The sequence below is a fragment of the Myxine glutinosa genome, chromosome 14 (assembly GCF_964187855.1).
Source record: "Myxine glutinosa chromosome 14, kmMyxGlut1.1, whole genome shotgun sequence".
Taxonomy (NCBI): Eukaryota; Metazoa; Chordata; class Myxini; order Myxiniformes; family Myxinidae; genus Myxine; species Myxine glutinosa.
The window spans coordinates 48,101,319-48,129,003 of NC_136274.1; the positions used below are offsets into that span (position 1 = coordinate 48,101,319).

At 53.2% G+C, this 27,685-nt stretch overlaps 2 protein-coding genes across 3 annotated transcripts in view; one reads left to right on the forward strand and one right to left on the reverse strand.

The window, feature by feature from the left end:
* The window catches only part of LOC137439700 (gamma-aminobutyric acid receptor subunit gamma-1), an 85,534-nt gene extending 74,432 nt beyond the window's left edge, over positions 1 to 11,102 (reverse strand). The window contains exon 1 of the mRNA XM_068135717.2: positions 10,970 to 11,102. Within this exon, the coding sequence (XP_067991818.1) occupies positions 10,970 to 11,067 (98 nt within the window). The 5' untranslated portion in view covers positions 11,068 to 11,102. The remainder of the gene's footprint in view (positions 1 to 10,969) is intronic.
* The window catches only part of LOC137439699 (uncharacterized), a 52,802-nt gene continuing 35,733 nt past the window's right edge, over positions 10,617 to 27,685 (forward strand). The window contains exon 1 of one of the 2 annotated variants that reach the window (XM_068135714.2): positions 10,617 to 10,759. The gene's annotated coding sequence lies outside the window, so the exon portion shown is untranslated. Of the gene's footprint in view, positions 10,760 to 10,994; positions 11,300 to 27,685 lie in introns of those variants that run through there. The other variant, XM_078768053.1, reaches the window with a different exon arrangement.

Consider the following 27,685-nt stretch of genomic DNA (forward strand, 5'->3'; position numbering starts at 1 on the left):
ACCTGGTAATCAAACCCTTGTCCCTTATGGCAACGCGCCCTCATATAAACACTAGCTAGGCCCTTTAGTGCACACATTAATTAGTTCCCCTCCCTTACCATGACTTTGATAGAAAACGGACAGGAAACCAGGCCAGGACACCACCGATGATAGCTACCATCAGACGCATCGCGAACTTGCACAGCAACACCACAAGGAAGCCTGTGATTGGTTGGCGCGGAAGGCGCGAACCTCAGCCAATCAGCGCCGGAGGCACGAGGATGCAACTGAGGAGGGGATTCATCGGAGGAAAGATGCTGGAACGTTCGGGGAACGACGAGAAGCTTCGGTGTGACGTCACCAGGCGAAGTGATATAAGGGGCGCTGAACCGATTCGAGAGCTATTTCTCAGAGACGACATTGAAGCTAGCTCTCTTCGCCCGGTTCGTGCTCGACTTGGATCCTTCTCTTCGCTTGTGGCTTGGATCGTGCTTCGCACTGCGCTTGGCTTGGATTCCTGTTGGCTCTGTTCCTCTCCTGGACGCTGTTCTCTCCTCCTGCAATCTCTCCGTGCCTGTCCCTTTGTGCCTCGTGTTGGAGACCGACCTTGTGTGGAGCTCGCTTGCCTGCGTTGGACACGTGGTGCTTTTGGATTGGTGCTCGGAGGCGGACGGAGGGAGCCGCGTTGGACGACGGACAAGACTACAGACGAGAAGGCCGCACCCACAGAACATTTTGCATTACACGACGAGACAATTCTTTTCGTAACTCATTCCTGTGTCTCGTTTCTGAAGTGAGGTGTGTGGGATCCCAATTTAGGACTTTTATTTAATATCACGTTTCCCTGTCCCGACCTTTGCAAATAAACCCTTGTATTATTTTCCATTCCCTGCAAATCTTGTGCCGTTTGAGTTTGTTTGCCTTCCACAGGTACGTGCTTTTACGGCAGCTTCCACTTCCCTTCTTCCTCCTGCGTTTTATAGCCGAATCCGTGTTTGGTTGTCGCCTCAAGTAAATCCGTTCTGATCCATCCGCGTTCCCTGGTCTTAACCGAAGGGTCCGCGCGACAATATGCTAATATTCTAAAAAAAATTGTTAAAAGGCTCTTTTTACATCCAATATAAATGTCAGGTATTTATTGGCCAACACAACAGATCAATGTGTGTGCCGTCCATCGGATGGACATTAAGGTGGCAGACCCGTCTATCAGCACTGGTCATTGCTAGTCGTTAAATATGTTACGGCATCTTTCACGAAGAGGAAGCGAGTTATCTCCGGCACCCTGAACAAATATTATAAATTCCTGCCACCTCGAGTTGAGTATCCTGTGATCGTTATCATGTGGCGTTATTAGTGGCGATCTGTCCTGATTGGTTCTAGTAACTAATTAAAACTAGATGGTATTCATAGAATTCTTACCCTGCGCAGTCAACTTGTTGCGAGCCAACTCTTCTGTTTTTGAACATTTTTTTTTTTCTTTGATCCAATATGGCTGCCAGACCACGTGAGTGATGACATCATAAATTTATATTCTCCATTATATTGTTGTATAGATCACGCTCAATACATTTCAAACTGATAAGACTAAGCGTTGTCCCTGTCCAATTATGACGTCATAACGAAGGCATTGATGACATCATCATTAACATATCTTATTCCCCATGGGGAGTTGTTGACAATGACCGAGGTATCAATTTTTTCCATGGAGTGGTTTCAGAGATAGAGGTGCAAATTTTTTCCAAGATGGCGCCTGTACCATGTGACCTATGACGTCATAATGATAATGAAATATTTTACAGAAGGAGGCCCTCCTATGGTGAAAATTTCATGTCGATTGGACCAACGGTTGCCGAGAAAATGATTTTATTTAAATGCAGACACGGCACACGGCACACGTATGCACCTGAATGCTTAACCCCGCTTTTCGCTTTGCGAGCGCAGGGTAATAACACTTCCCCATTTACAAGCAAGATGTTTGAGTCATTGGAGGCACGTCATGGCCAATTACACTCTACTGTGATGCCATTGGATAACCCAACATATGGAAACAAACATCGGTCAGAGGATTGCTTTTTAACAGAGCAATACAAGTAAAACTGGAACGGCACTCGGTAGAGCGCATACCTCCACCAGGTTGAACAGTTTATGTTTATGTTTAAGTTTGAACACTGATGGGCCGGATCTGGATCCGGGCCTGAACCAAAATCGAATGGGCTGGTTCTTGTCACCTAACCAGCTCATCCACTAATTTTTGTCACAATGCATCCACACGTTTTGAAATATCATGCTATATATAGTTGTTGGCCCTGTCACTCAATTGTGAAGAATTACTTCAGCAATTAAAAAAAAATATTGGATCCGGATCTGGATCTACCCCAAAATCGAATCAATTTGTCGTCGTCACACACCCAACCTGTCCACCAAGTTTCGTCCAACTCCGTCCACAACTTTTTGAGATATCATGCTCAAAGAGACAAGATGTGAAAACATGACCTCTGTCCACCTTTGGTGATAGAGGTAATTAAATAAAAAGTGTGAAAACTGGGAAGAAAATTGTGGAACCTGCATTTTCATACACAATTACTTTTATCCTGAATTCCCTTCTTTTGTGTCTGATGTTCAGAGTTACACGTATTTTTAACAAATGTCAGCCTGGTAAACAAGATCATATACATTTATTAGCTCATCTGTACTTTAATCCGGTGAGCTTGTGCGATCGAGCAGTGTCCGTAGGGAAGTCAGTGAGTGCGTGAGCGAGTCCATAAACATCAGTCATTATTGCTTGAACCAAACACACGATTTTGATGAAACTTTGCCACAAGTTGCATATCCGATGCCTAACGAACGTGTATTAACCGCATCAAAATCTGCGCTCATTAAGGGGGTGTGCTGGGAGGGGAAGGGAAGGGAAGCGTTTCACCCCCCAAAATAGGTATGTGCTCTCTTCTCTGAAATTACACACAATTTTGATGAAACTTCACCCCAAACTTCATATCTGATGTCTACTGACGGGCATTGACCGCCTCAAAATCTGCGCCCATTAAACGGGAACTACGGGGGTGTTTTGACCCCCACCCCCTAAAAAAATAGGTATTTTTTTCTCTTCTCCAAAACCACGCACACAATTTCAATGAAACCTGATCACAACTTTCATTGCCCATGATGTACCAAAGTTTGTTCACGGCATTAAAATATCAGGGTATGAAGGGGTTTGAGTGACTGTTGCTCCTGATCCAGGTGAGCTTCCTATTTTTTATTACCTTCGCCAGAGGAGAGGGTATTGCATTTGAGTCCATTTGTTTGTCTGGCCGCACAGAATAAATACGATTTTCTCTGCAACCGGACTTCCGCTTCCGGTCTTGCCGGCGAGGTTTTCATTTATTCGCAGCTGTCAACACTCTCCATCGAAATCGAAGTTAAGTAATTGTTCCCATTTGTATTTTCGTTATAACTGTATTTATTTTATGGTGTTGTACGTATCGTGTGTCCCGAGGAAGATTTTCGGTGCAAATCTTTCATACCTGTATAGAAAATCGTGTTAAATCGTGTCGTGTCTTTTGAGGCCTTGTACAGTGTCCAACCTCGAGGCTTTGTTTTCCTCTCAGCGGTCCGTCGTTTGTGCTCCAATAACTTTCGTTCTCTGCTTTTCCCAATCTCTTCACCCCACAGCCTACTTCCTTGTTTAAAATCAACTAAAAAAAACAACATTTCCTTCTCTGTTCTCATTCGTTTATTCGTTCTTAGAACGACGTTCACTGTTATTACTGTTATTACTGTTCACTGTTAACGTTCACTGTTATTAACCTTAAAATGTTTACACTTTCCCCTCAAGTTCTGTATTCCGTCGTATATTATAACACCTTTTTCTTCTTCTTCTTCAAAAGGTTGCTTTCGACTTGCTCACCAAATCGATTCATCCCCAAAAAAAATTCCATCTCTTTCAGTGCCTCTTTTCTACATTCCCTAAACTCTCCTGCACTCCATCCTCCCTCCAGCGTCCTTAAACGTATTTTTGACTCGAAGGTCACAAGAAACTCATTTTGCAATAAATGTTCGTTTCCCATTAATCGTACACTTTCTAAAATCCAACCTCACCCCTCCCATCCAAATCTTCCCCATCACCCCTCCCCTCCAAATCTTCCCCCTTGCCACTCCCCTCCTAATCCTCCCCATCACCCATCCCTTTCAAATCTCCCCCCTTGCCCCTTCTCTCCTAAACTCCCCCCACACCCCTCCAAGGCTCCCCCTCACCCCTCCCCTCCTAGACTCCCCCCTCCCCTCCAAATCCCATCTCTTTCAAATCCCTCCCCTTGTCCCTTCCCTCCTAAACTCCCCCCTCACCCCTCCCCTTCAAATCTCCCCACCCTCATTTCTTCTCAATTTCCCCCCTCTCACTCCCCCTCCTCAAAGCGTCCTCCCCGCTTCTTCCCCCTTCCAACTCTCACCTCCATCTCCCCCAACCTTCTGCCTCGCTCTTCCCCCTCCTCAAATAACACCTCATTGTGCCTCACCCAATCACCATCAAATATTTTGTCCGCCACATCCTTCCCTTTCTCCGAGCTATTCTGAAATCTCTGACACACCAACAGCTCTCCCTACCTCTTCCACCTCTTCCACATCTTACCCTACCCCTCCTCCCCCCTGTTCTGTATCCGATGCTCCCCCTTCCTCTTCATTAACGGTATGGACCTCAAACATCCGGGGCCTTCGTTCAAACTCAACTGATCTCTCCATACAGGTTGCTTCTGTCACACCAGACGTGATCTGCTTAACAGAAACTTTCCTCCTTCATGATGTCTGATTCCTTAGTATCTCTCCCGGGTTACTCCCTCCTCCGGTAGGATAGACCTGAGCCTCGTCCTGGAGGTGGGGTTGCTATCTTTATCAAAAACTATCTTCCTCACTCGCCCTGCACTGCACTCTCTCCACCTCACCACCAGGAATACCTCTGGCTACGGCTTCCCCTTAGCTCCCACCTCTTGTTCATATGTGTGTTGTACCGTCCGCCAAACAGTGATGACTCCATCTACATCTCGCTGTCTGATAATATGGACCAACTTCTGTCTACTCATCCTAACTCTCTCTTCCTCATATGTGGTGATTTCAATTGTCACCATGCCAGTTGGCTGGGTGTGGGTACCTCTCTCACCAGCCATGGCTCCTCAGCAAAGGACTTCTGCAACTCACTGGGACTGACACAATCTGTCAGTTTCCCGACCCGGATCTCAGTCAACGGAGCATCTCTTCTGGACTTGATTATGACTAACTTCCCTGAAAATGTCTGCTGCTCTTCTTCTGCTCCAATATTTCACTCAGGCCAACTGGCACGGTCTTCAAGCAGCAATCAATCATCTGGACTGGTCTCCCATCTCTACCACCTCTGACATCAACTCATCCTGGGAATTCCTCCAAAGTAAATTGCTCTCTATCATGCACAGATTTATCCCATCTCGTCTTCAGGTGTCATACCCTTCCTCCCGTCCATGGTACACGGAATCTTGTGGTGAGGCTGTTGCCCAGAAACAACTTGCCTTCGTCTCCTGGAAAGCAAATCCAACGGAAGGAAATCTCATTTCCTTTCACAAAGCCCGAAACAAGCGTGTGCCCACCCTCAGGAGAGCCAGGAAACAATATCTCTCCGTTCTCAAGACCGAACTCTCTTATCTGTCTCCCTCTTCCAAATCCTGGTGGCGTCTGGTCAAATCTGTTTCTGGTGTTTGTTCCCCCTCCAACCCCTCCCTTACCTCAAACCTATAAAGCTTACACAGCTGACTCAGCACGTGAAAAAGATGAATGCCTCAACTCTGTGTTTGCCTCTAAATCTTGTGTCCCAACCCCATCCCTCTCTGTACCCACCGTACCCAGTCGTACCCAGCTGCTCCTGGACTCTGTGTCGTTTCCTCCTGACAAGGTGGAAAAGTTTCTGTCAACACTCGACTCTGATTCTGCAACTGGACCTGACAGCATCAGCCCACGGGTCCTAAAATCCTGTTCTTCCGCTCTCACTCCCTCTCTCTGTTCTCTTCACCCTCTCTTTTGCTCAAGGTCAACTGCCATCTGCTTGGAAATCAGCCAACATCACCGCTTTGCACAAAAAAGGTGCAAAAACAGATCCTAGCAACTACAGACCAATCAGCCTTCTCCCAATTATCAGCAAAGTCATGGAATCCATCATTGCTTCGGATATGAAATCTTTCCTCTTCTCCAATGGCTTGATCTCTGATCATCAATTTGGTTTCAGACCAGGTCACTCTACTCTGGACATGCTGCTTCTGCTGTCTCAACAATGGATGGAGGTCCTCAATGCCAAATAGGAAATTAGAGCTGTCTCCCTCGACATATCACGTGCCTTCGATACAGTCTGGCACCCCGCTCTGCTCACCAAACTCTCCTCCTTTGGTATCCATGGAAATCTCCACGCATGGCTGGCGGACTTCCTCTCTCGTCGTAGTCAACGTGGCCCTGAATGGGTTTCTCTCATCTCCTCTTCCTGTTCAGGCTGGAGTTCCCCAAGGCAGTGTTCTGGGCCCTGTGCTTTTTCTGGTCTTCATCAATGATCTCTCTGACTCTCTTGAAAATCCTCTATCTCTTTGCTGATGACTCCACTCTCTGCCGCTCCATTCCTCATCCCTCAGATCGGCAGTCTGCAGCCTCCTCACTCTCTGCAGACCTGGACAAAATCACAGACTGGGCAAACAAGTGGAACATGTCTTTCAATCCTGACAAATCTCACACTCTTACGATGTCTCTCTGAAAAGACCGACTGGACAACCCTCCCATCTACTTTCTGAATAATCCTCTCCAAGAAGTTCTGTCACTCAAGCTTTTGGGTCTTACTATCTGCCTTGATCTTTCCTGGGAAAACCACATTTCCAAGCTGGCCTCCAAAGCCAGTCGCCGACTGGGCATCCTCCGTCGTGCGAAGTCCTTCCTTGGCACACCTGAGCTCCTCACCACATACAAGGCTTTCATCCGCAGCTCAATGGAATACTGCTCTCCCCTCTGGGCTGGTGCTCCTGCCTCACACCTAGCTCGGCTTCACGCTGTTGAAACCAAAGCGTTCAGAATCATTGGAATCTCCCGCGATGACGCTATCTCCGAGGGCCTTTCACTTACTCACCGCAGGCAGGTTGGTGGTCTTTCCGTCTTCTACCGACTCCTCTCCGGCCTTGCTCTCCCAGCTCTCTCTGGGCTCTGTCCCCCAAATATTCCTGCAGGTCGCACAAGATCTGCCTGCAACCCTCTTATGGTTAAACTACCAAAATCAAGACTCTCTGCTCACCTTCACTCCTTCATTCCTCTTTTCTCCCACCTCTGGAACAAACTCCCTCACTCTCTTCAATCCCACTCCTCCCTCCAGGTCTTTAAAACGGCTGTTCACCACCATCTCTTATCTTCCCCAATCCAAAACCTTTATCTTTTCTACCCCCGCTAATTTCACCCCAAATCCACTTTTTTGAGGTGACTTTTGTCTTCTTTCCTGGAAGTCCTTGGTGTCCTTTCGTTTTATACCTATCCTGCCTCCCCCCAGGCCCTCTGCCTCCCACACATCTCCCGATGTCCCTGCCCTCAAATGTTGTGTTTGTGTGCTTCCCCATCTCTCCCCATCTTGTCTTCCGCTCCCTCTTTTTGTATGTTTTGTTTGTCTGGTTGATTTGTTTGTGGAATAAATGTTAGCTCTTTCACGAGCCTCGATTCAGTATACAAAAAAAAAAAAAAAAAAAAAAAAAAAAAAAAAATGTTAGCTCTTTCACGAGCCTCGACTCTGTATACAAAAACAAACAAAAAAAAACGTTGGTCCGATCGACAGGAAATTTTCACCATAGGTGAAACTCCACCTGTAGAATGTTTTAATGAGAATTATGACGTCATAGGTCACGTGGTTCGGCCGCCATCTTGGAAAAACCAAAAAACTTTGCACCTCGATATCTCCGAAAGCGCTGAATAGAAAAAATTGAGACATGGCTCATTGTAAAGAACTCTCCATTGGGAATAAAATATGTTAATATCATAGGTGCCTCCATTATGACTTCATAATTCGACAAGTACAAAACTTCATCCGATCAAGATGAAATTTCTTGAGCATAATCTAGGAATAAATTAGTTTAGGGAAAAAAATAATGTTGACGTCATCGGTCACGTGGTTCGGCCGCCATATTTGTTTTAACACAAAAGCCTTAAAAACCACTGAAAATACATCCTGGCGAGGGTTTGCAATCTCTGATTGCTCTTTTTCTTGTTACACTTGTGAAAACGATGTTACAAGAGGGGAATTGGTCCTGCATTGTTCTGAATAGAGGACAGGTCACATCTTCCCGATAAGAATCTTTAAACTTTACTTTACTTTGGATGAGAGGAACGTATCGGTGTTATGGCATTATGGTTAAACAGGCGTTATGGCAATAAAGATACAACACCATTGACCATCATATGCCAACTGACAGTTTAAACTAAGCTTAGAGTAGGGAATAGCCAGGATAATGTACAGAGGTTCATCCCAAAATGCAAATTCTGGGAAGTGCAAGTCAAAACTACTATCATGTTACTAATCCTTTTCCATAGCTCAGATGTTCCTTCCTCCTGAAATTGAAAGCCCAACTATACATACACCCACACCAGCCACCACATCCTAAATGTCCACATATTCATTCTTCCACATGCAAACAGTCCATCCAATCCTCCACCATCACTAACGCATTTACACTGTGGATTCCACTCATAAGGCCAACTAGCTTCAGCTCCTCACAAATACGGTAAAATAAAACAAGAAGGGCACTCGGTAGAGCGCATACCTACGCCACGCAATGCCTGACCCAGTACAACATATCGGGCATAATAACTTTTTGGAATATTATGCTATACCTGTACTGTATATAGTTTTTGGGAAATCTCTCAATGGTGAAAAATCACTTTAAAAATTAAATTCTCGAGGCCGGATCAGGATCTTCACCAAAATCGAATCGATTCGTTCTCGTCACACACCCGACCTGCCCACCAAATCTCATCCAAATCCATCCTCAATTTTTTGAGATATCCTGCTCGCAAAAGAAGAAACAGACAAACAACAAACATACAGGGGTGAAAACAATCTATGTCCATCGCAGATGGTGGAGGTAATGAAGTGCTGGACTCTTTTTGTATACTGTATAGTGAAACCCCATGGCCCAGTTAGTACTGGACAAGAACTTGCCTGTGGAGGTAACACGAGAGTATGTTAACAGGTATATGGACAAGGGAAACCTGTAACTGCAAATAACCCTGGAAGTCCACCACCAGGTGCGTACGCATGGCGGAGAGAGCGAGAGAGAATATATAAAAGCAATTTATACATCGTTGCACTTATAGGACAGAGAGCACCCCAAAGTAAGGGTGCATGTTGAAAGCGTGGAATGAAAGGAGATGCACACGCATGGGTACGCGAGATACACAATGGGATCACCAAAGGCTCGTAGCACACGGCATATGCGAGGGGTGACGGGATGCGAACGGACACGTGTAGAAAGAGTGCCATATATTGCGGATACCTGCCAAAGAGAATTAGAGCAAGGACTAACACAATCGGCGTTCAAAGGATTGTGGGCAATTGTGCACAATAAAGACATTCATCCACAGTTGTGCAGTTTTCCAAGGCCTTAGTCTATCTGCATGTGCACCAAGATTTACCACGAGTGCTTTCAGACATATGGCTCCAGTGATCCACAAGGGGAATGGGAGCAGTGCCCAAGGCAAGTGTGCGAGGAGCATAGCAATACACCTTATAGCTCGTTAAATGTGCAGCCAGGTGGCTAAGGGACACAAAGGTATGGCACCAGATGCAGTAGGAATACTGTTTATATTTCGTTAAAAGTGCAGGGGTCCATACCAAGCTCAGGAAAACGCACAACCCCACACGGGAAGTGAAGGGTGTCTGACAACTTGTGATGCCTGGCGCAGAAAGACATGGTGCCACCCTACACCGAGTGGCGGAAGGTGCAACGGACAGGCAGCACCCACAACCAAGAGCGGGTGGCACATGAACGCGGTGCCCTCCCACACAAGTGTGGGTGGCAAAAACACACGTGACCACACTCACCCAGGGGTGGTCCGTGCAGGGATGGACGGCACCTTGCACTCAAGGGCAGGCGGCACAGAACAGCACAGCACCAGATATAGCAGCAAGCTTTGCCGCACACCCAGCAACAGGTGGCAAAGGGATAAAAGGCCCACATGCATCTAGCGAAGGTGCAGAGTACAGATGGAGCCCCTCAACTAAGGGTAAGCAGCACAACATATGGTACCCTGCCACCAAGAGTGGGCAGCACACGAACTTTCATTCCAATACTCAGGGGTGTGCGGCAAAAATCCGCTTGACCGTGCTCACCCAGGGACGCACGCGGCTGGCAGTCAAGGGTAGGCACATACAGCAGCATGTCGGACCCCACACTCAGAGGCATGGCGTTCAGCACCAATGGTGCGTGGTGGATCACACAGGAGTGCGCCGTCTCAAGCAATCAGTGGTGGCGGGGTAACCACACACTACTGGGAACGGTGCAAGTGCACCTTTCCCGACATGGTTGGTAAGCGGACACACAAGCGTCTGGGTATTGATCAATCACAAACACGAGGAGGTCGAGGGAGGTGCAAGGGGACGGGGCAAAGAGGATGCGAGGGGGCGGGGCAAGGGTACGAGGGGGCGTGGCAAGGGGCTCATTGTTCCACGCACCACGCTCCAACCTCCAACCTTTTGTCCCAGGCCCTGAGCCAGTGAACAATTGTGAACGCAGACGAACCAACTGGGCAGGTGAGACATGGTGGGACACGCGGTCGCTGTGATTACAATCACGATCAATGGGGTTTACCTTTACGGTCCTTCGAACGTCACTCGAACGCAAAGTTATCGGTGAAGTCATAATGAGAGACATAGACATGACATGCGTGCGTCTGTGGGGTGCGATGTAATTGGTGTTCCGTGAAATGGAGTGCGTCCGTGCGGAAAAAGGCCGACCCTTACCCGCGTGCCGGAGAAATCATCATCCGCAGTATGAGCGCGATCACGAAGCGCGCCGCGCCATGAGGAACCATCTTTTCTCCGCTCCCGCCGAGCACCATCGCCGCCGCCGCCAACCTCTCCCGCTCTCGGCTCCCCTGGCTGTCCGCGCTGACTAAGGCTTCCAGTCAGAACGAGATTCATACGCGTCGTCCCGATCCACCAGAGATCCTGCGGGCTCGGGCGACACCAACCCAGCAGGCCGCGACGGCAGCTCGGCTTGCGGTCGCTCCGTGATCGGTCGTCCTGCTCCGAACGGCACGCTTCGCCTCAGGGCCCGCCGGCCTGGTCGAGGTTCCTATTGTTTTACTCCTTCACATCACCCACTATCACCCTAGTCGCATCTTCTTCCTCTTATCCCTTTTCCTCTTCTTCTTCCTCGCCGATGGAGCCGGTCTTCACATAGCTTCTTCTTCCTCCTCTTCTTCCTCCTCCTTCTTCTTTGCGTGTTCCGGTGTGCGGCGTGATGCAAATCTCGGGACTCGCTCCGCAGAAAGGGCGGCGCTTCCGTCGCCCATAAGATTTCACCCCCCCCTTACATTGCCAACATGGAGTGAACCGTCCGGAGTGTAACATTATATCGATAGCGTTATCGCTTTGCGGACATTTGGGGTTCGCTTGGGTGTCACGTGGAGCGACCGCGTTTTATCGCCGATAATAATAAATAAATATTTGCAATTATAACGACAACGCTTGTTAATTGATGACTACACATGTTCAACGTTTTACTAACTAAACGATGTATTCAAAATATGCCATTGTTTAAAGGATTGTCGATTTATTACATACGCAATTATAACACAATTTATCACCTGCCAAGTCATTGTACACACGGTCCTGGGTCCGAATTTTCCCTTCATCAGACCTGACAAAGTACACTTGGGGAACGTAAATGTTTCCATGATTTAATTCATACCGCGCTGCCATAGCAACCGATGGCATTATTAAAAGGATAAGATGGAGATGAGGTTGGTCTTGATGTCTTGACGGTGGATAACAGCAATTCCACCACCTCGGCCCTCCGAGCGTGGTTTATTGACGTAGGAATATCCATTGGGTGTGGTGAGGTTGAGTGTGTAGTAGTCCAGAGGTTGTTGCCAGGTTTCGGTGAGACAGAGAAAGTCCAGTTTGTTATCCAGGATGTATTCGTTCAGGATGAGGCATTTGTTGTTGAGGGACCGGGTGTTGAACAGGGTGAGCTTGATGTTGTTTTGAACAGCAGAGATGAATTCAGGTGATTTAGCCAGTGTTCGTAGGCAGGAGGTGCGATTGTGTGCGTTGCTGTGACCATGTGCGCTGGGACGAAGAGTGAGAGTGCGCTGAGCCGACCAGAGGACGGGGATGGAGTGACCTGATTGCAAATAAACAAACTTACGACCGGAGCCACGGTGAATGTACCTGGGTCGTCGGAGGAGTCCATTTGATTTGATGGCAGAGATGCATGATGGGGTGGAGCGGGTATTGAGCAGAAGGAGGCTTGCGGCGGAGTACCGCAGAGCCATGCCAGGCAGGAGCGGAGAGACGAGACGAGGCCAAGGTTGAGGAGGTGAAACAATGGTCCCAACCCACGGGAGCAGGCCCAAGGAAACGAAGGAGCCAGGTAGGTGAAGCCAGGAGCAGAGCCGGGACCAAGCAGAGGGCAGGCAGGAGCAAAGAGACGATCACGAGGCCAAGGTTGATCACGGCGGGAAACCGCCACCAAACCGCTGCGATGGTCACAACCCACGAGAGCGCGCCCGAGGAAACAGCGAGCAGGCGAAGGAGCCGGGCAGGCGAAGCAGGGAGCAGAGCCGGGGCTATGCAGAGGGCAGACTCAATGGCCAAAAAATCCGCACGACCACCAAAAAAGAAAGCAACTGACAGTGGCCCGGTCGAAGAAGCGGCGAGCATGTGACGCCTGCGTCCTCTTCATACCGGACCGGAAGCGGAGATGGAAGAAGAAGAAGAAGACATTACTCACTCCACACTAGAGTCCCTGTATATAGAGAGTTGTGTCAACTCAAATTTGGACGCCATTTTGTGTCTAAGTGTGTCGGATTAGATATACATGTACATTCGCGATATGGGGTGATATATTCTAAACCTGCTAAAAAAAAATTTACTACACATATTTAGTCTTATTATTACATACAGGTGATATTTGTTTTGTCAAAAACTCAGCTATTGCCGTGAAAAAGAGCTGTGTGGTGATATTTAAAGTGGTATGGCAATGCATATTACAAGCCAACACTGCATATAAGAGCTAACATTATAAGTAAGACAAACCAATGCTGTCGTTCTCTGAATTTTAATAACTTTTAGAAAGGAGTGTGGGCATATCCAATATTTTTTAAAGGGTGCCGAGAGCAATTCCGGTGTAGGACTTCCAGCCGACATATAGTCTAACACACTTAAAACAAATTCTGTACGTGGTATTGCCATATTTCTATAGTGTACAACTTTAGTTTTATCGACATTTATATTCAATTTCCATTGTAATGATTTAACAAGCTGCAAGTCAGCTTCTGTCTCTGACATAAGGAAAACGTCATCGGCATCTAGTAAGATTGAAACGTTCATTTATTACTACACCCTTGCCCAGAACTCTGATGGATATTGCCTGATCGATTAATATGTTTCATAGCTGGCGACTTAATTAACACTTAATTTTCGACTGCGCCAAGCCGTAATTAAACAGAGAAAAAACTTTTAAAAATACCTGCAGTGTGCACGGTTCGTCTAGTCGAACAGATATGGAAAAGCACAGATAAGACGTCGTATTCACCATAACTTGTTTAATTTCACCAGGAACACGATGAGGCCAACACAGTAAACATTCAGTACAAAACTTGGTTCATACATTCAGTACAGAACATGATTCATACATTCAGACCGTAAGAAAACTCTGCCCGTAATACAACACTCTGACCAGACCAACACTTCATCCCACTACGTTCACTCCTCACAAGTGAAACTCATCACGACTCCGTTCACTCCTCACAAGTGAGACTCATCACTACTCCGTTCACTCCTCACAAGTGAGACTCATCACTACTCTGTTCACTCCTCACAAGTGAGACACCATCACTACTCCGTTCACTCCTCACAAGTGACTCAACACTGCTCCGTTCATTCCTCACAAGTGAGACTCATCACTACTCCGTTCACTCCTCACAAGTGAGACTCATCACAACTCCGTTCACTCCTCACAAGTGAAACTCAGAACTGGCAGAGTCTCGAGGAGTCGATCGCTTTCCAGCTCTTTCGTCTGACTTTCGCTTCCCAAATTTGTCTTCTGACTTTATCTCTTGGAAATCTATACATCTTATATTTCCCAGATTGGTTTGAACAACCAAAAGCAGAACAACCAGTCATTTTGTTTGGCAATAAACAACATTCCCGTACCAAGCTGACGTTCACGCACGGTGAAGTTAGACACAAAATGGCGCCATGAAATCACGTGAGCAGAAATCTCGGGTCAGCGCATGGCGCAACTCTCTTTATACAGGGACTCTACTCCACACCATCCATTCCATCTATTCCATGCTCCATTCACTCCATGCTCCATGTATTCCATACCATTCATTCCATACACCTGTGCTTCACCTGCACACCTGTGCCCACACACCTGGTGTCACCTGTACACCTGTTGGCACATGCACCCGTCTTTCCTCCCAGGCTCATTCATGCAATGCAACACACAATCACAATTACTCACTCATACACTGCATCATCTAAGCTGACTACTCCCTTCTGAAACTCGCGCTTCCCAGTCGCCCCTTATACTATTGCGCTCCCTCGTCGTTATAATCCACTAATCTGCTACGTCCCCTCTACAGGTACATGTCGCTACTTAACTCTACAGTTACCTATGGTCATCTTGCTAAGTCACTAACAATTATCCAAACCCTCCCTGGCTTGGTTTGCACCGCCATAACCCCATACACGAATGCTCATGTGCCCTGTGGGTTGTGAGGGATGGTGGATTTGCCATGACACCTTGTCCGGGTGCCGTTTCCTCTGTGATACAGGAGCGCAGGTAAGCGTCATCCCAGCCTACACGTCCGACAAGCGAACCGCGGGCCGGGGCCCCGCGTTGCTTGCCGCCAACGGTACACCCATCCGCACGTTCGGGAAGCGCTGCCTCTCCCTGCGGTTCGGAGGGCAGCGCTTTCAATGGTCGTTCGTGACCGCTAGCATGCCCATGGCATTGCTCGGTGCGGACTTCCTATGTGCGAATGGGTTGCTGGTCGACGTGAAGCGCAGACGGCTCGTCCAGGCTGAGACCTTTAGCTCGCTCGCTTGTTCGCTGAGCAGCTCACCGAGCGGCTTGCCAAGCGGCTTGCTGGACGGTTCCGTCCCGGCGAGTTTAGTTTGCACGCTTCCGGCAGCAGACGACTTTACCCGCCTCCTCGCCAGTTTCCCGGCCCTCACGCGGCCCACTTTCTCAGCGGTGGCTGTTAAACACGGGGTGGAGCACCACATCCCCACGGTCGGGCCGCCGGTCTATGCCCGGGCACGCCGGCTCGAGCCCACGAAGCTCGCAGTGGCGAAAGCGGAGTTCGCCATGCTGGAGCGGCTGGGGGTCGTGCGGCGCTCCAACAGCGCGTGGGCTTCCCCGCTGCACATTGTGCCGAAGCCCGGCGGGGGATGGCAGCCATGCGGGGACTACTGCCGGCTCAACGATGCCACCACCCCCGACCGCTACCCGGTCCCACACATTCAGGACCTTTCCGCCCGGTTGGCCAACACGACCGTGTTTTCGAAGGTGGACCTCATCCGGGGCTACCATCAGGTCCCCGTCCAACCGGACGACGTCCCGAACACGGCCGTCATCACCCCTTTCGGCCTCTTCGAATTTCTAAGGATGCCCTTTGGGTTGAAGAATGCGGCTCAGGCGTTCCAGCGGCTTATGGATAGCGTCTTGCGCGACTTACCTTTCCTGTTCGTCTACCTGGACGACATCCTAGTCACGAGCGCGTCCCGGGAGGACCACCTGCTCCACCTCCGCACGCTGTTCGAACGCCTGGGCCAGCATGGCCTAATCATCAACCCTGCCAAGTGCCGTTTCGGTGTCACCACCATTGACTTCTTGGGGCACCGCATCACCGAGCACGGGGCCGTCCCTTTACTGGCCAAGGTGGAGGCGGTCAGGGATTTCCCGTGGCCCCGCATGATCAAGGGGCTCCAGGAGTTCCTGGGCATGGTAAACTTTTACCACCGCTTAGTGCCCCACGTCGCCCAGCTCCTCCGCCCCTTGCATGAGGCCCTCTGGGGCAAGCCGGGCAAAGGTGACATCGCATGGTCGGAGACGATGGCCGCGGCGTTCGCGGGCGCAAAGCTGGCTCTGGCCGACGCCACCATGCTGGCGCACCCGGCGCCCGACGCACCGATCGCCCTCACCACCGACGCGTCGGATTACGCGGTGGGCGCGGTGCACGAGCAATGGGTGCGTGGTGCTTGGCAACCGCTGGCGTTTTTCAGCCGGCAGCTTCGCCCGCACGAACGCCGGTACAGCACCTTCGACCGCGAGTTGCTCGGACTCCTCCTGGCGGTCCGACACTTCCGCCATCTGCTGGAGGGCCGCCCGTTCACGGCCTTCGTTGACCACAAGCCCCTTGTGTTCGCGATGGCCAAGGTCGCCGAGCCATGGTCGGCACGGCAGCAGCACCACCTCTCTGCCGTGTCCGAGTACACGACGGAGATCCGTCACGTGGCGGGTAAGGACAACCCGGTGGCGGATTGCCTTTCCCGGTCTGTCGTGCACGCGGTCCACCTCGGGGTCGACTATGCCCGGATGGCGGAGGCCCAGACCGCCGACCCCGGCGTCCAGGCCTTGCGGTCCGCCGTCACGGGCCTCCGCGTCACCGAGGTGCCGTTCGACGCCGCGGGCACGGCCCTCCTATGCGACGTCTCCCTCGGCCGGCCTCGCCCCATCGTGCCCGCTGGCTGGCAGCGCCCGGTGTTCGATGCCATCCACGGCCTGTCCCACCCTGGCGCGAGGGCATCCCAGAAACTCGTCGGGGCAAAGTTCGTCTGGCATGGCCTCCGGAAGGACGTCCGCGACTGGGCCAGGATGTGCATCGCATGCCAGCGCGCAAAGGTCCACCGCCACACCCAGGCACCGTTGGCCCCGTTTACGGTGACTGAGCGGCGGTTCGACCACGTGCACGTCGACTTGGTGGGACCTCTGCCCCCCTCGCGAGGGTTCACCCATCTCCTCACCATGGTCGACCGCACCACACGGTGGCCGGAGGCCGTCCCATTGGAGGCGACGTCTGCGGCTGAGGTGGCGCAAGCCTTTATCGCCACTTGGGTTGCCCGGTTCGGTGCCCCCTCGGACATCTCGTCCGACCGCGGCCCCCAGTTCACCTCGGAGCTCTGGGCCGCGGTGGCGCAAGGACTCGGGGTGAAGCTACACCACACCACGGCCTACCACCCCCAGGCGAATGGCCTGTGCGAGCGCTTTCATCGCTCCATGAAGGCCGCGCTCCGGGCCAGCCTCTGTGACGGCGGCTGGGTCGACAGACTCCCCTGGGTCCTGCTGGGCCTCAGGACGGCGCCCAAGGACGACCTGCGTGCATCCTCGGCGAAGCTGGTCTTCGGGCAACCACTGCGGGTACGGGGTGAATTTATCCCCGACTCCACGGCTCCTTGGTCACAACAGCGCTCCGCCCTTCAGGAGACCGCCTGGAGGTTCGCCCCGGTGCCAATGGCACATCACGGTTGCCCACCTTCCCACGTCGCCCCGGAGCTTCGCACGGCAAAGTACGTGTTCATCCGGCACGACGACCACCGGGCACCGCTGCGGCCCCCGTACGACGGGCCCTTCCGCGTGTTGGAGGCCGGGGACAAGTTTTTCACGGTCGACATCGGCGGTGCCCTGGATCGCATTTCCGTGGACCGCCTCAAGCCGGCCCACCTCGATCCGGACCACCCCACGCCAGCGGCTCTGCCTCTGCGTCAAGGCCGCCCCCCGGCGGTCGGACCCCCGGCACCCCCCAGCCCTGCCGTCCCGCCACCCCCCCAGACCGGCACCCATCGCCAGGGGGCGTTTCGGCCGGGTCATCCGGCTTCCCCGCAAACTCACCCTTCAGGTGCGCGGAATTCTGGGGGGGCGCGTGTGGCGGACACAAGCAAGGTACACGAATTCAGCACACCAGCAGGTGGCGCGAACGTCCAGGCGGGGAACTGGAATGCATGCCCCGCCTATCGACCGATCGGCCACGCCCGGGGACGAGGCTTGGCCTCGGCACATATAGTCCGTGGGCTGAGTAGGGTTTACGTGCACCCCCCCCCCCCCACAACTTAACTTCCCGGGTATGTCCATGTACCCCCCACCCTAGGGGTTAGGAAAAACCATGTTAACAGAAAAAAAACTCATTCCCTCATAGTTTGACCTCTGATGACCTCATTAGTGATCTCATTTGCATATAACACATATCATTGTAAAGAGTGTCCCGGGACAAACATTTTGAGGGGTCATATGCAACCATAGGATGACTAGGTAAAAGGTTATGGCCATTTGAATTTCGCCTACCCCTAATTTTTGGAAATCACTGACACAGGGGGGGTAACATCAAAATATGCGTGGGAGGTACCTTGGGAATTAGTTTTTTTTCTGTTAACATGGTTTTTCCTAACCCCTAGGGTGGGGGGTACATGGACATACCCGGGAAGTTAAGTTGTGGGGGGGGGGGGGGGGGAGTGCATGTAAACCCTACTCAGCCCACGGACTAATATATGCGGGCTCTAAGCTCGGGCCCGCTCAGTGCTGCAGTTCGAGCTTTCATAATAAAGACTCTTGGTTTTATTAAACGCGTTGTGGCCTACCTCTTTGGCAAGCAAGTTGTGTGCGCAGCACCACAATTCAACATACCTTTTACCTTGATTAATAAAAGATACGCTTGAAGCGTGGTGCTACACGCGCTTACTTGTACAACAAGAAGGAAGCGGACAACGCGGTAAGTTTAAGAGTCTTTATTATAAGAGCTCAACTGTAGCACTGGAGCGCTCCGGGCTGCGCGCCCGGTGTATATCCCGCGGCCACGCCTACCCCTCGGGCGTGGCCGCCGCCCACTTGGTGCGTGGAATGATGCCCTCACGCCAGTGAGCTTTCATGTCCGCCACACGCGCCCCCCCAGAATTCCCGCGCACCTGGAGGGCCAGTTTGCAGGGCAAACGGATGACCCGGCCGAATCGCCCTCTGGCGACCGGTGGCGTCCGGGGTGCAGGGATGCCAGCTGGGATGCCTCCGGCTGCACCCGGGATGGGTGCAGGACCGGGGGGCGGTGTGCCGGCGGGCCTGGGCGGTGCCGGGGGTCCGCCCGCAGGGGGGCGGCCCCGACACGGGGGCCGAGCCACGGGCTGTGGGTGGTCCACGTCGAGGTGGGCCGGTTTGAGGCGATCCACCGAGACACGGTCGGGAGTACCGCCGATCGATGTCCAAGGTGAAATGTTTCACCCCAGTCTCCAGCACGCGGAAAGGCCCATCGTACGGGGGCCGCAGTGGTGTCCGGTGGGCGTCGTGCCGGACGAAGACGTACTCCGCAGTGCGAAGCTCCGGGGCGACGTGCGTAGGCGGGTGCCCGTGGTGCGCCGTCGGCACCGGGGCGAACCTCCGGGCTGTCTCCTGCAGCGCGGAGCGCTCCTGCGCCGCGGACCATGGTGCCGTGGGGTCGGGGAGGTGCCGTGGGGTCGGGGAGGAACTCGTCCGAAGACCAACTCCGCCGCGGATGTGTGCAGGTCGTCCTTGGGCGCCGTCCGGAGGCCCAGCAGGACCCAGGGGAGCCTGTCGACCCAGCCGCCGTCGCGGAGGGTGGCCCGGAGCGCGGCCTTCAACGAGCGGTGGAACCGCTCGCACAGGCCGTTGGCCTGGGGGTGGTAGGCCATGGTTCGGTGCAGCTGGACCCCGAGCCCCCGCGCGACCGCCCCCCAGAGCTCCGAGGTGAACTGGGGGCCACGGTCGGACGAGATGTCCGAGGGGGCGCCGAACCGGGCGACCCAGGTGGCGATGAACGCCTGTGCGACGTCCGCCGCCGTCGTCGCCGCCAAAGGCACGGCCTCCGGCCACCGGGTGGTGCGGTCCACCATTGTCAGGACGTGGGTGAAACCCCGCGAGGGGGGCAGAGGTCCCACCAGGTCCACGTGTACGTGGTCGAACCTTCGTTCCGGCACCGTGAATGGGGCCAATGGGGCCTGGGTGTGCCGGTGCACCTTCGCGCGCTGGCACGAGAGGCACGTCCTGGTCCAGCCGCGGACGGCCTTCCAGAGGTCATGCCAGACAAACTTGTCAGTGACCAACCTCTGGGAGGCCTTTGTGCCCGGGTGGGACAGGCCGTGGATGGCGTCAAAAACCTGGCGCTGCCAGCCCGCGGGCACGATGGGGCGAGGCCACCCGAGGGAGACGTCGCACAAGAGGGCCGCGCCGTCGAACGGCACCTCGGTGACGCGGTGGCCCGTGACGGCGGTCCGCAAGGCCTGGACGCCGGGGTCGGCGGCCTGGTCCGCCGCCATCCGGGCATAGTCGATGCCAAGATGGACTGCGTGGGCGACGGACCGGGAAAGGCAATCCGCCACCGGATTGTCCTTCCCCGCGACGTGCCGGATGTCCGTTGTATATTCGGACACGGCCGAGAGGTGACGCTGCTGCCGGGCCGACCACGGCTCGGTGACCTTGCCCATCGCGAAGACCAGTGGCTTGTGGTCGACGAAGGCCGTGAACGCACGGCCCTCGAGCAGATGGCGGAAGTGCCTGACCGCCAGGTGAAGCCCGAGCAACTCGCGGTCGAAGGTACTATAGCGGCGTTCGGGCGGGCGAAGCTGCCGGCTGAAGAATGCCAGCGGTTGCCAAGCACCACGCCCCCATTGCTCGTGCACAGCGCCCACCGCGTAGTCCGAGGCGTCGGTGGTGAGGGCGATCGGTGCATCGGGCGCCGGGTGCTCGAGCATGGTGGCGTTAGCCAAGGCGAGCTTCGCGCCTGCGAAGGCCGCGTCCATCTGCTCGGTCCAGGTAACGTCACCTTTGCCCGGCTTCCCTCGGAGGGCCTCGTGCAAGGGGCGCAGGAGCTGGGCGATGCGGGGCAGGAACCGATGGTAAAAGTTTACCATGTTCAGGAACTCCTGGAGCCCCTTGATCGTGCGGGGGCGCGGAAACCCCTTCACCGCCTCCACCTTGGCCGGTAGGGTGATGGCCCCGTGCCTGGTGACGCGGTGCCCCAAAAAGTCGATGTCGGCGACGCCGAACCGGCACTTGGCGGGGTTCACGATGAGACCATGCTGGCCCAGACGTTCGAAGAGCGTGCGGAGATGGTGAAGGTGCTCTTCACGGGACGCGCTGGCGACGAGGATGTCGTCCAGGTAGACGTAGACGAAATCCAAGTCGCGCAAGACGCTGTCCATTAGTCGCTGGAACGCCTGAGCCGCATTCTTCAAACCGAAGGGCATCCGAAGAAATTCGAAAAGTCCGAACGGCGTGATTACCGCCGTCTTCGGGATGTCCTCCGGCCTGACGGGGACCTGATGGTAGCCGTGTATGAGGTCCACCTTCGAAAAGAAGGACATGCCCGCCAACCGGGCGGAGAAGTCCTGGATGTGGGGGACGGGGTAGCGGTCGGGGGTGGTGGCGTCGTTGAGGCGCCGGTAGTCCCCGCACGGTTGCCATCCCCCGCCGGGCTTTGGCACGATGTGAAGCGGCGACGCCCAAGCACTCTCGGAGCGCCCGACGGTGCCGAGCCGCTCCAGCGTAGCGAACTCCGCTTTAGCGACCGCGAGCTTCGTCGGCTCGAGGCGGCGTGCCCGGGCGTAGACCGGTGGCTCGGCGGTGGGGATGTGGTGTTCCACCCCGTGCTTGACGGCCCCCGCCGAGAAGGTGGGCCGCGTAAGGGCCGGGAAGCTGGCGAGGAGGCGGGTGAAGTCGTCCGCTGCTGGAAGCGTACAAACTAACCTCGCCGGGACCGATCCGCTCAGCAAGCCGCTTGGCGAGCCGCTCAGTGAGCCGCTCAACGAGCTGCTCAGCGCGCAAGCAAGCGAGCTGAACGTTTCAGCCCGGACGAGACGTCTGTTCTTCACTTCGACCAACAACCCGTGTGCACAGAGGAAGTCCGCACCGAGCAGTGCCATGGGGACACTAGTGGTTACGAACGTCCACGCGAAGCGTTGCCTTCCGAACCGCAGGGAGAGGCAGCGCTTCCCGAATGTGCGTATGGGTGTTCCGTTCGCGGCAAGCAACGCGGGGCCCCGGCCCGTGGTGTGCTTGTCGGACGTAGAGGCAGGGATAACGCTCACCTGTGCCCCCGTATCGCATAGGAAACGGCGCCCGGACAAGGTGTCCGTTATAAAAAGAAGGCTGCCGGAATGGCCGACGCTCAGGGCCGCTACCGAGCGCTGGCTTTGTAGTTTCCCGACTTGCCGAAGGAGCACGGCGGGCAACAATTTCTCGCCTTGTGGCCAAACCTGGCGTGGAAATAGCAACAGGTTTGCGGCGAAGGCGGAGGCCGCGGTTTTCGCGGTGGTGGTGGGCGTGGCGTGGCGGCGGCCACGCGGTGTGCATCAGCCTCGGGATTCCCGAGGTGTGGTGCATCAGCATCAGGGTCAGCCTCGGGATGCGCAACGGCCGCGCCAAAACTCACCTGCGCTTCCAAAGCCGCGAAGAACCTGTCGGCCTCGGCAGCGAGAGCTCGGGGTTCCGTCGTCACAGAACCGGCCAACGCGAGGCGGACTCGTGCCGGCAGCTGGCGTCGAAATAACGCCCGGAAAAGAGCGTTCGGGGTTTCGTCGCCCATCAACGACAGCATATGGTCCATGTGGACCGACGGTCGCGTGTCACCGAGCTCGGGGAGGTCCAGGAGGCGGTCGGCCCGTGCGTCCACCGTGAGGCCGAACGTGGCGAGGAGGAGACGCTTGATCGCCTCGTACCTGCCGTTGGCCGGTGGGTTCCTCAGGACCGACACGACGCGGGCGGCCGTGCCAGGCCCGAGGGAGGCGACCACGTGGCAGTACCTGGTCTCGTCCACCGTGATGCCTCAAAGTCGGAACTGGGCTTCTGCCTGCAGGAACCAGACTTCGGCTTGCGTCTCCCAGAACTCGGGGAGTTTCATTTGGACTGCGTTGGTTGCCATTGCTGTGGCGGGTTCGGGTGGTCAGCGACGGCTGACCAGAACGTCGGAGGGTCACCAATGAAGCGCGGAGCTACGCGCGCTTACTTGTACAACAAGAAGGAAGCGGACAACGCGGTAAGTTTAAGAGTCTTTATTATAAGAGCTCAACTGTACCACTGGAGAGCTCCGGGCTGCGCGCCCGGTGTATATCCCACGGCCACGCCTACCCCTCGGGCGTGGCCGCCGCCCAATTGGTGCGTGGAATGATGCCCTCACGCCAGTGAGCTTTCGTGTCCGCCACACGCTCATTTTACCACACATAAACACAAACGCACACATAAACACACATAAACTAGAACGGCACTCAGTGGAGGGCATACGTCCGCCTGGTTGGCCATATCGCTCAATGGTGAAGAATCACTGAAGAAATTCAATAATTCTCATATCCGAATCCACATTCAGATCTTCACCAAAGTTGAATCGATTCTTCCTTGTCACACACCCAACTGATCCACCAAGTTTCGTCGAAATCCATCCATAACTTTTTGAGATATCCCCTAATGTATAGTTTTTGACCGATCTCCCAATGGTGAAGAATCACTTAAGAAATTAAATAATTCTCATATCCGAATCCACATTCAGATCTTCACCAAAATCGAATCGAATCGTCCTTGTCAGACCCCCAACCCGTCCACCAAGTTTCGTCCAAATTCATCAATAACTTTTTTCAAAACCCTCCCCATTTGAGTTCCCGTAAAACACATACACACACACACACACACACACACACACACACACACACACACACACACACACACACACACACACACACACACACACACACACACACACGCACACGCACACGCACACATAAACATACACACATACACACACATATAAACATACACACACATAAACACACATATAAGCACACTTACGGATTTGTCACTTCCGTGTTTGTTGTTGATTATTTACTTGTAGGAGTTTTAGTTTCAGGTAATATTGTTGTTAAGATTTTTGTGTGAAATGGAGATGACGTTAGTAAAGGTAAAAACAAATATTTGTGGAGGAAAAAGAAAAACACGGCAAAGAACTGGAAGGAGGAGGAGGAGGGGGGTTAGGGGGAGGAGGAGGCTGAGGAGACGGCCAGGAGAGAGATACAACCGTGAATCGCGTCGAGGTTGTGAGACTTTTTTGATATTGGTCGCGAATGAGTTTAGGCTTCCCGGATTGTCCGTGACATCGTCATATATTGCGAGTGCAAATAAACCTGCTCTCAGGTTTTATCACCAAGTGCGAGTTATTTTTGGAGAGAAATCAAGGGCCCCCATTACAGGTGTTACGTGCTCCTCCCCGACCCCCTTGTCATGGTGTACCTCCGAGCACCGAGAGGAGTCACGGCAGAAAAATGTGTTATTCTGAATGTCAAAGATCAATGGTGAAGCCACACCAATTGTTACTTACAAACAAATATTGTATTAAGATCACACAAGAACAACTGTACAACAATAATAGTAATCAAAAGTACAATCAATATATCCAATGATGGTACCATCAGTTTCGTAATATATAACTCACTGTGCTCCAAGTGAGTGAAACAAGAACATTCCCAATGTCTCTTTCCCAAAGTCGATCCCGGCTTCAAGCCAAAGTCGATCCGCTCCAGCGATCGCCAGAACGATGTCCGATCGAGACCAGCATCCCGTTCGGATGGCAAGTAGTCACACAGCCAAAGCTGCACAAAGGCACCCTCAAGGCGACTGGGAAATCCAAAGGCGCCCTCCAGGCGACTGGGAAATCACAGCCTCGGGTATGGATGTTCCACGACTCAGTTGGCGAACCGCAAATTAATCTTCAAAAGCCACGTTGCACACACACACACACCAGATACGTCTGAAAGCGGTGAAAACGGCTGACGAAGCAAAGAAACCTTGCTCGACGCGTAAAGCGCGTGAGTCAAAATGGCCGACGGCCCGTACTCGAGACGTAACGGCCCGACGATAATTCTCCTCGGAATCCACCGCCAAAAACCTGACACGCAGGTTGATCGGTCACAGCGATGACAATTCTGTCGCAGGAATCCCTTTCCCGCTCCCGGGAAACCCGAAAGTTCGCTAGTGACTCCCGTTCGACAACGTTCGCTTCAGAACTCGGAGCAGCTCGGCTTTCTTGTCCGACTCCACTCGCTCCGCCTTCCTTTTTTCCTCTTCTTCGTCGTCCGGTTCCGGTTTCATTTAAAACTAACTTTTTCACCTTTTGAAAACAGTTCATAAACAATATACTTATGTTAATCTCAGAAAAGTTATACATGTTATTTTCTTTACTCAGTTTGGAATGTTTTGTGAGTTATTAACGTATCCAATTTGATCACGTATCCAGCTAAACAGTAAACATATCCAGCTTGATCACCACATCTAGACTGACAGTATACATAAGAGAAAGACTGACCTGACTAGACTCTCTGCTCACCTTTACTCTTTCATTCCTCTTTTTTCCCACCTCTGGAACAAACTCCCTCACTCTCTTCAATCCCACTCCTCCCTCCAGGTCTTTAAAACAGCTGTTCACCACCATCTCTTATCTTCCCCCATCCAAAACCTTGATCTTTTCTACCCCCGCTAATTCACCCCAGATCCACTTTTTTGAAATCCCGACTTTTCCTGGACGTTCTAGCAGTGTCCATGTGTTTTCGACCTATCCCACCCACCAAGCCCTCTCCCTCCCACAGATCTCCCGATATCCCCCTCCTCTCAAATGTTGTACTTGTGTGCTCCCCTCTCTCCCCATCTTGTCTCCCGCTGCCTTTATCTTATGTTTTGTGTGTCAGTTTGTTTTTATGTGATTAATGTTAGCTCTTACTCGAGCCTCGATCTTGTACACAAAAAAAAAATCCACACTCTCCTTTGAGCTGTGAAGCATGGTAACAAATCAATGATTTACCAGTACCTCATCCTGATGACCCCAAAATAAGGGAGTAAGCTGCATTGGCTACTGTGCAGCACATGGATGCTATCCTAGGTTGTAGGTGATGTGTTGGTATAATTTACGCCTATGTCCTCTTGTTTAATACACACGTACAAATAAAACCTGTTTTTATTTTCCCCTCACACACCTGACCCAAGGAGTCTCCACTTTGCTGGAAGTTCAACACGCATAATTCTGTCATCTCAGAAACTAGGTTTGTGCTTCGATAGGAGACGTATGTGTGGAAGGCTGGGTGTTGTTCGATAGCACGCGGCAGAGACAGACAAACACAGACCAACATGGCAGAGACAGGCACAGACACATACACAGACCGGAGCGGCAGACACAGACACAGACCGGAGCACAGAGACAGACACAGACAGACCGGAGCGGCAGAGACAGACACAGACAGACCGGAGCGGCAGAGACAGACACAGACAGACCGGAGCGGCAGAGACAGACACAGACAGACCGGCGCGGCAGAGACAGACAGACAGACCGGAGCGGCAGAGACAGACACAGACCGGAGCGGCAGAGACAGACACAGACCGGAGCGGCAGAGACAGACACAGACCGGAGCGGCAGAGACAGACACAGACCGGAGCGGCAGAGACAGACACAGACCGGAGCGGCAGAGACAGACACAGACCGGAGCGGCAGAGACAGACACAGACCGGAGCGGCAGAGACAGACACAGACCGGAGCGGCAGAGACAGACACAGACCGGAGCGGCAGAGACAGACACTGACCGGAGCGGCAGAGACAGACACAGACCGGAGCGGCAGAGACGGACACAGACCGGAGCGGCAGAGACGGACACAGACCGGAGCGGCAGAGACGGACACAGACCGGAGCGGCAGAGACGGACACAGACCGGAGCGGCAGAGACGGACACAGACCGGAGCGGCAGAGACGGACACAGACCGACCGGCGCGGCAGAGACGGACACAGACCGACCGGCGCGGCAGAGACGGACACAGACCGACCGGCGCGGCAGAGACGGACACAGACCGACCGGCGCGGCAGAGACAGACACAGACAGACCGGCGCGGCAGAGACAGACACAGACAGACCGGCGCGGCAGAGACAGACACAGACAGACCGGCGCGGCAGAGACAGACACAGACAGACCGGCGCGGCAGAGACAGACACAGACAGACCGGCGTGGCAGAGACAGACACAGACAGACAGACCGGCGCGGCAGAGACAGACACAGACAGACAGACCGGCGCGGCAGAGACAGACACAGACAGACAGTTCGGCGCGGCAGAGACAGAGACAGACAGACACAGACAGACCGGCGCGGCAGAGACAGACACAGACAGACCGGCGCGGCAGAGACAGACAGACACAAACAGGTGCGGCAGAGACAGTGTATGTGTGTTTATGTGTGTGCTTAGGGGTGTGCTTTTATGTGTGCATTCGTTTGCATGTGCGTTTGCTTATGTGTGTGTGTGTGTGTGTGTGTGTGTGTGCGTGCGTGTGTGTGTGTGTGTGTGTGTGTGTGTGTGTGTGTGTGTGTGTGTGTGTGTGTGTGTGTGTGTGTGTGTGTGTATTGTCACGCAACTCCGATTAACACTGGAGTTGCGGATGCCGGTCACGGAGGCTTTACTCCCGAGGCGAAAACTCAATGGCGGAT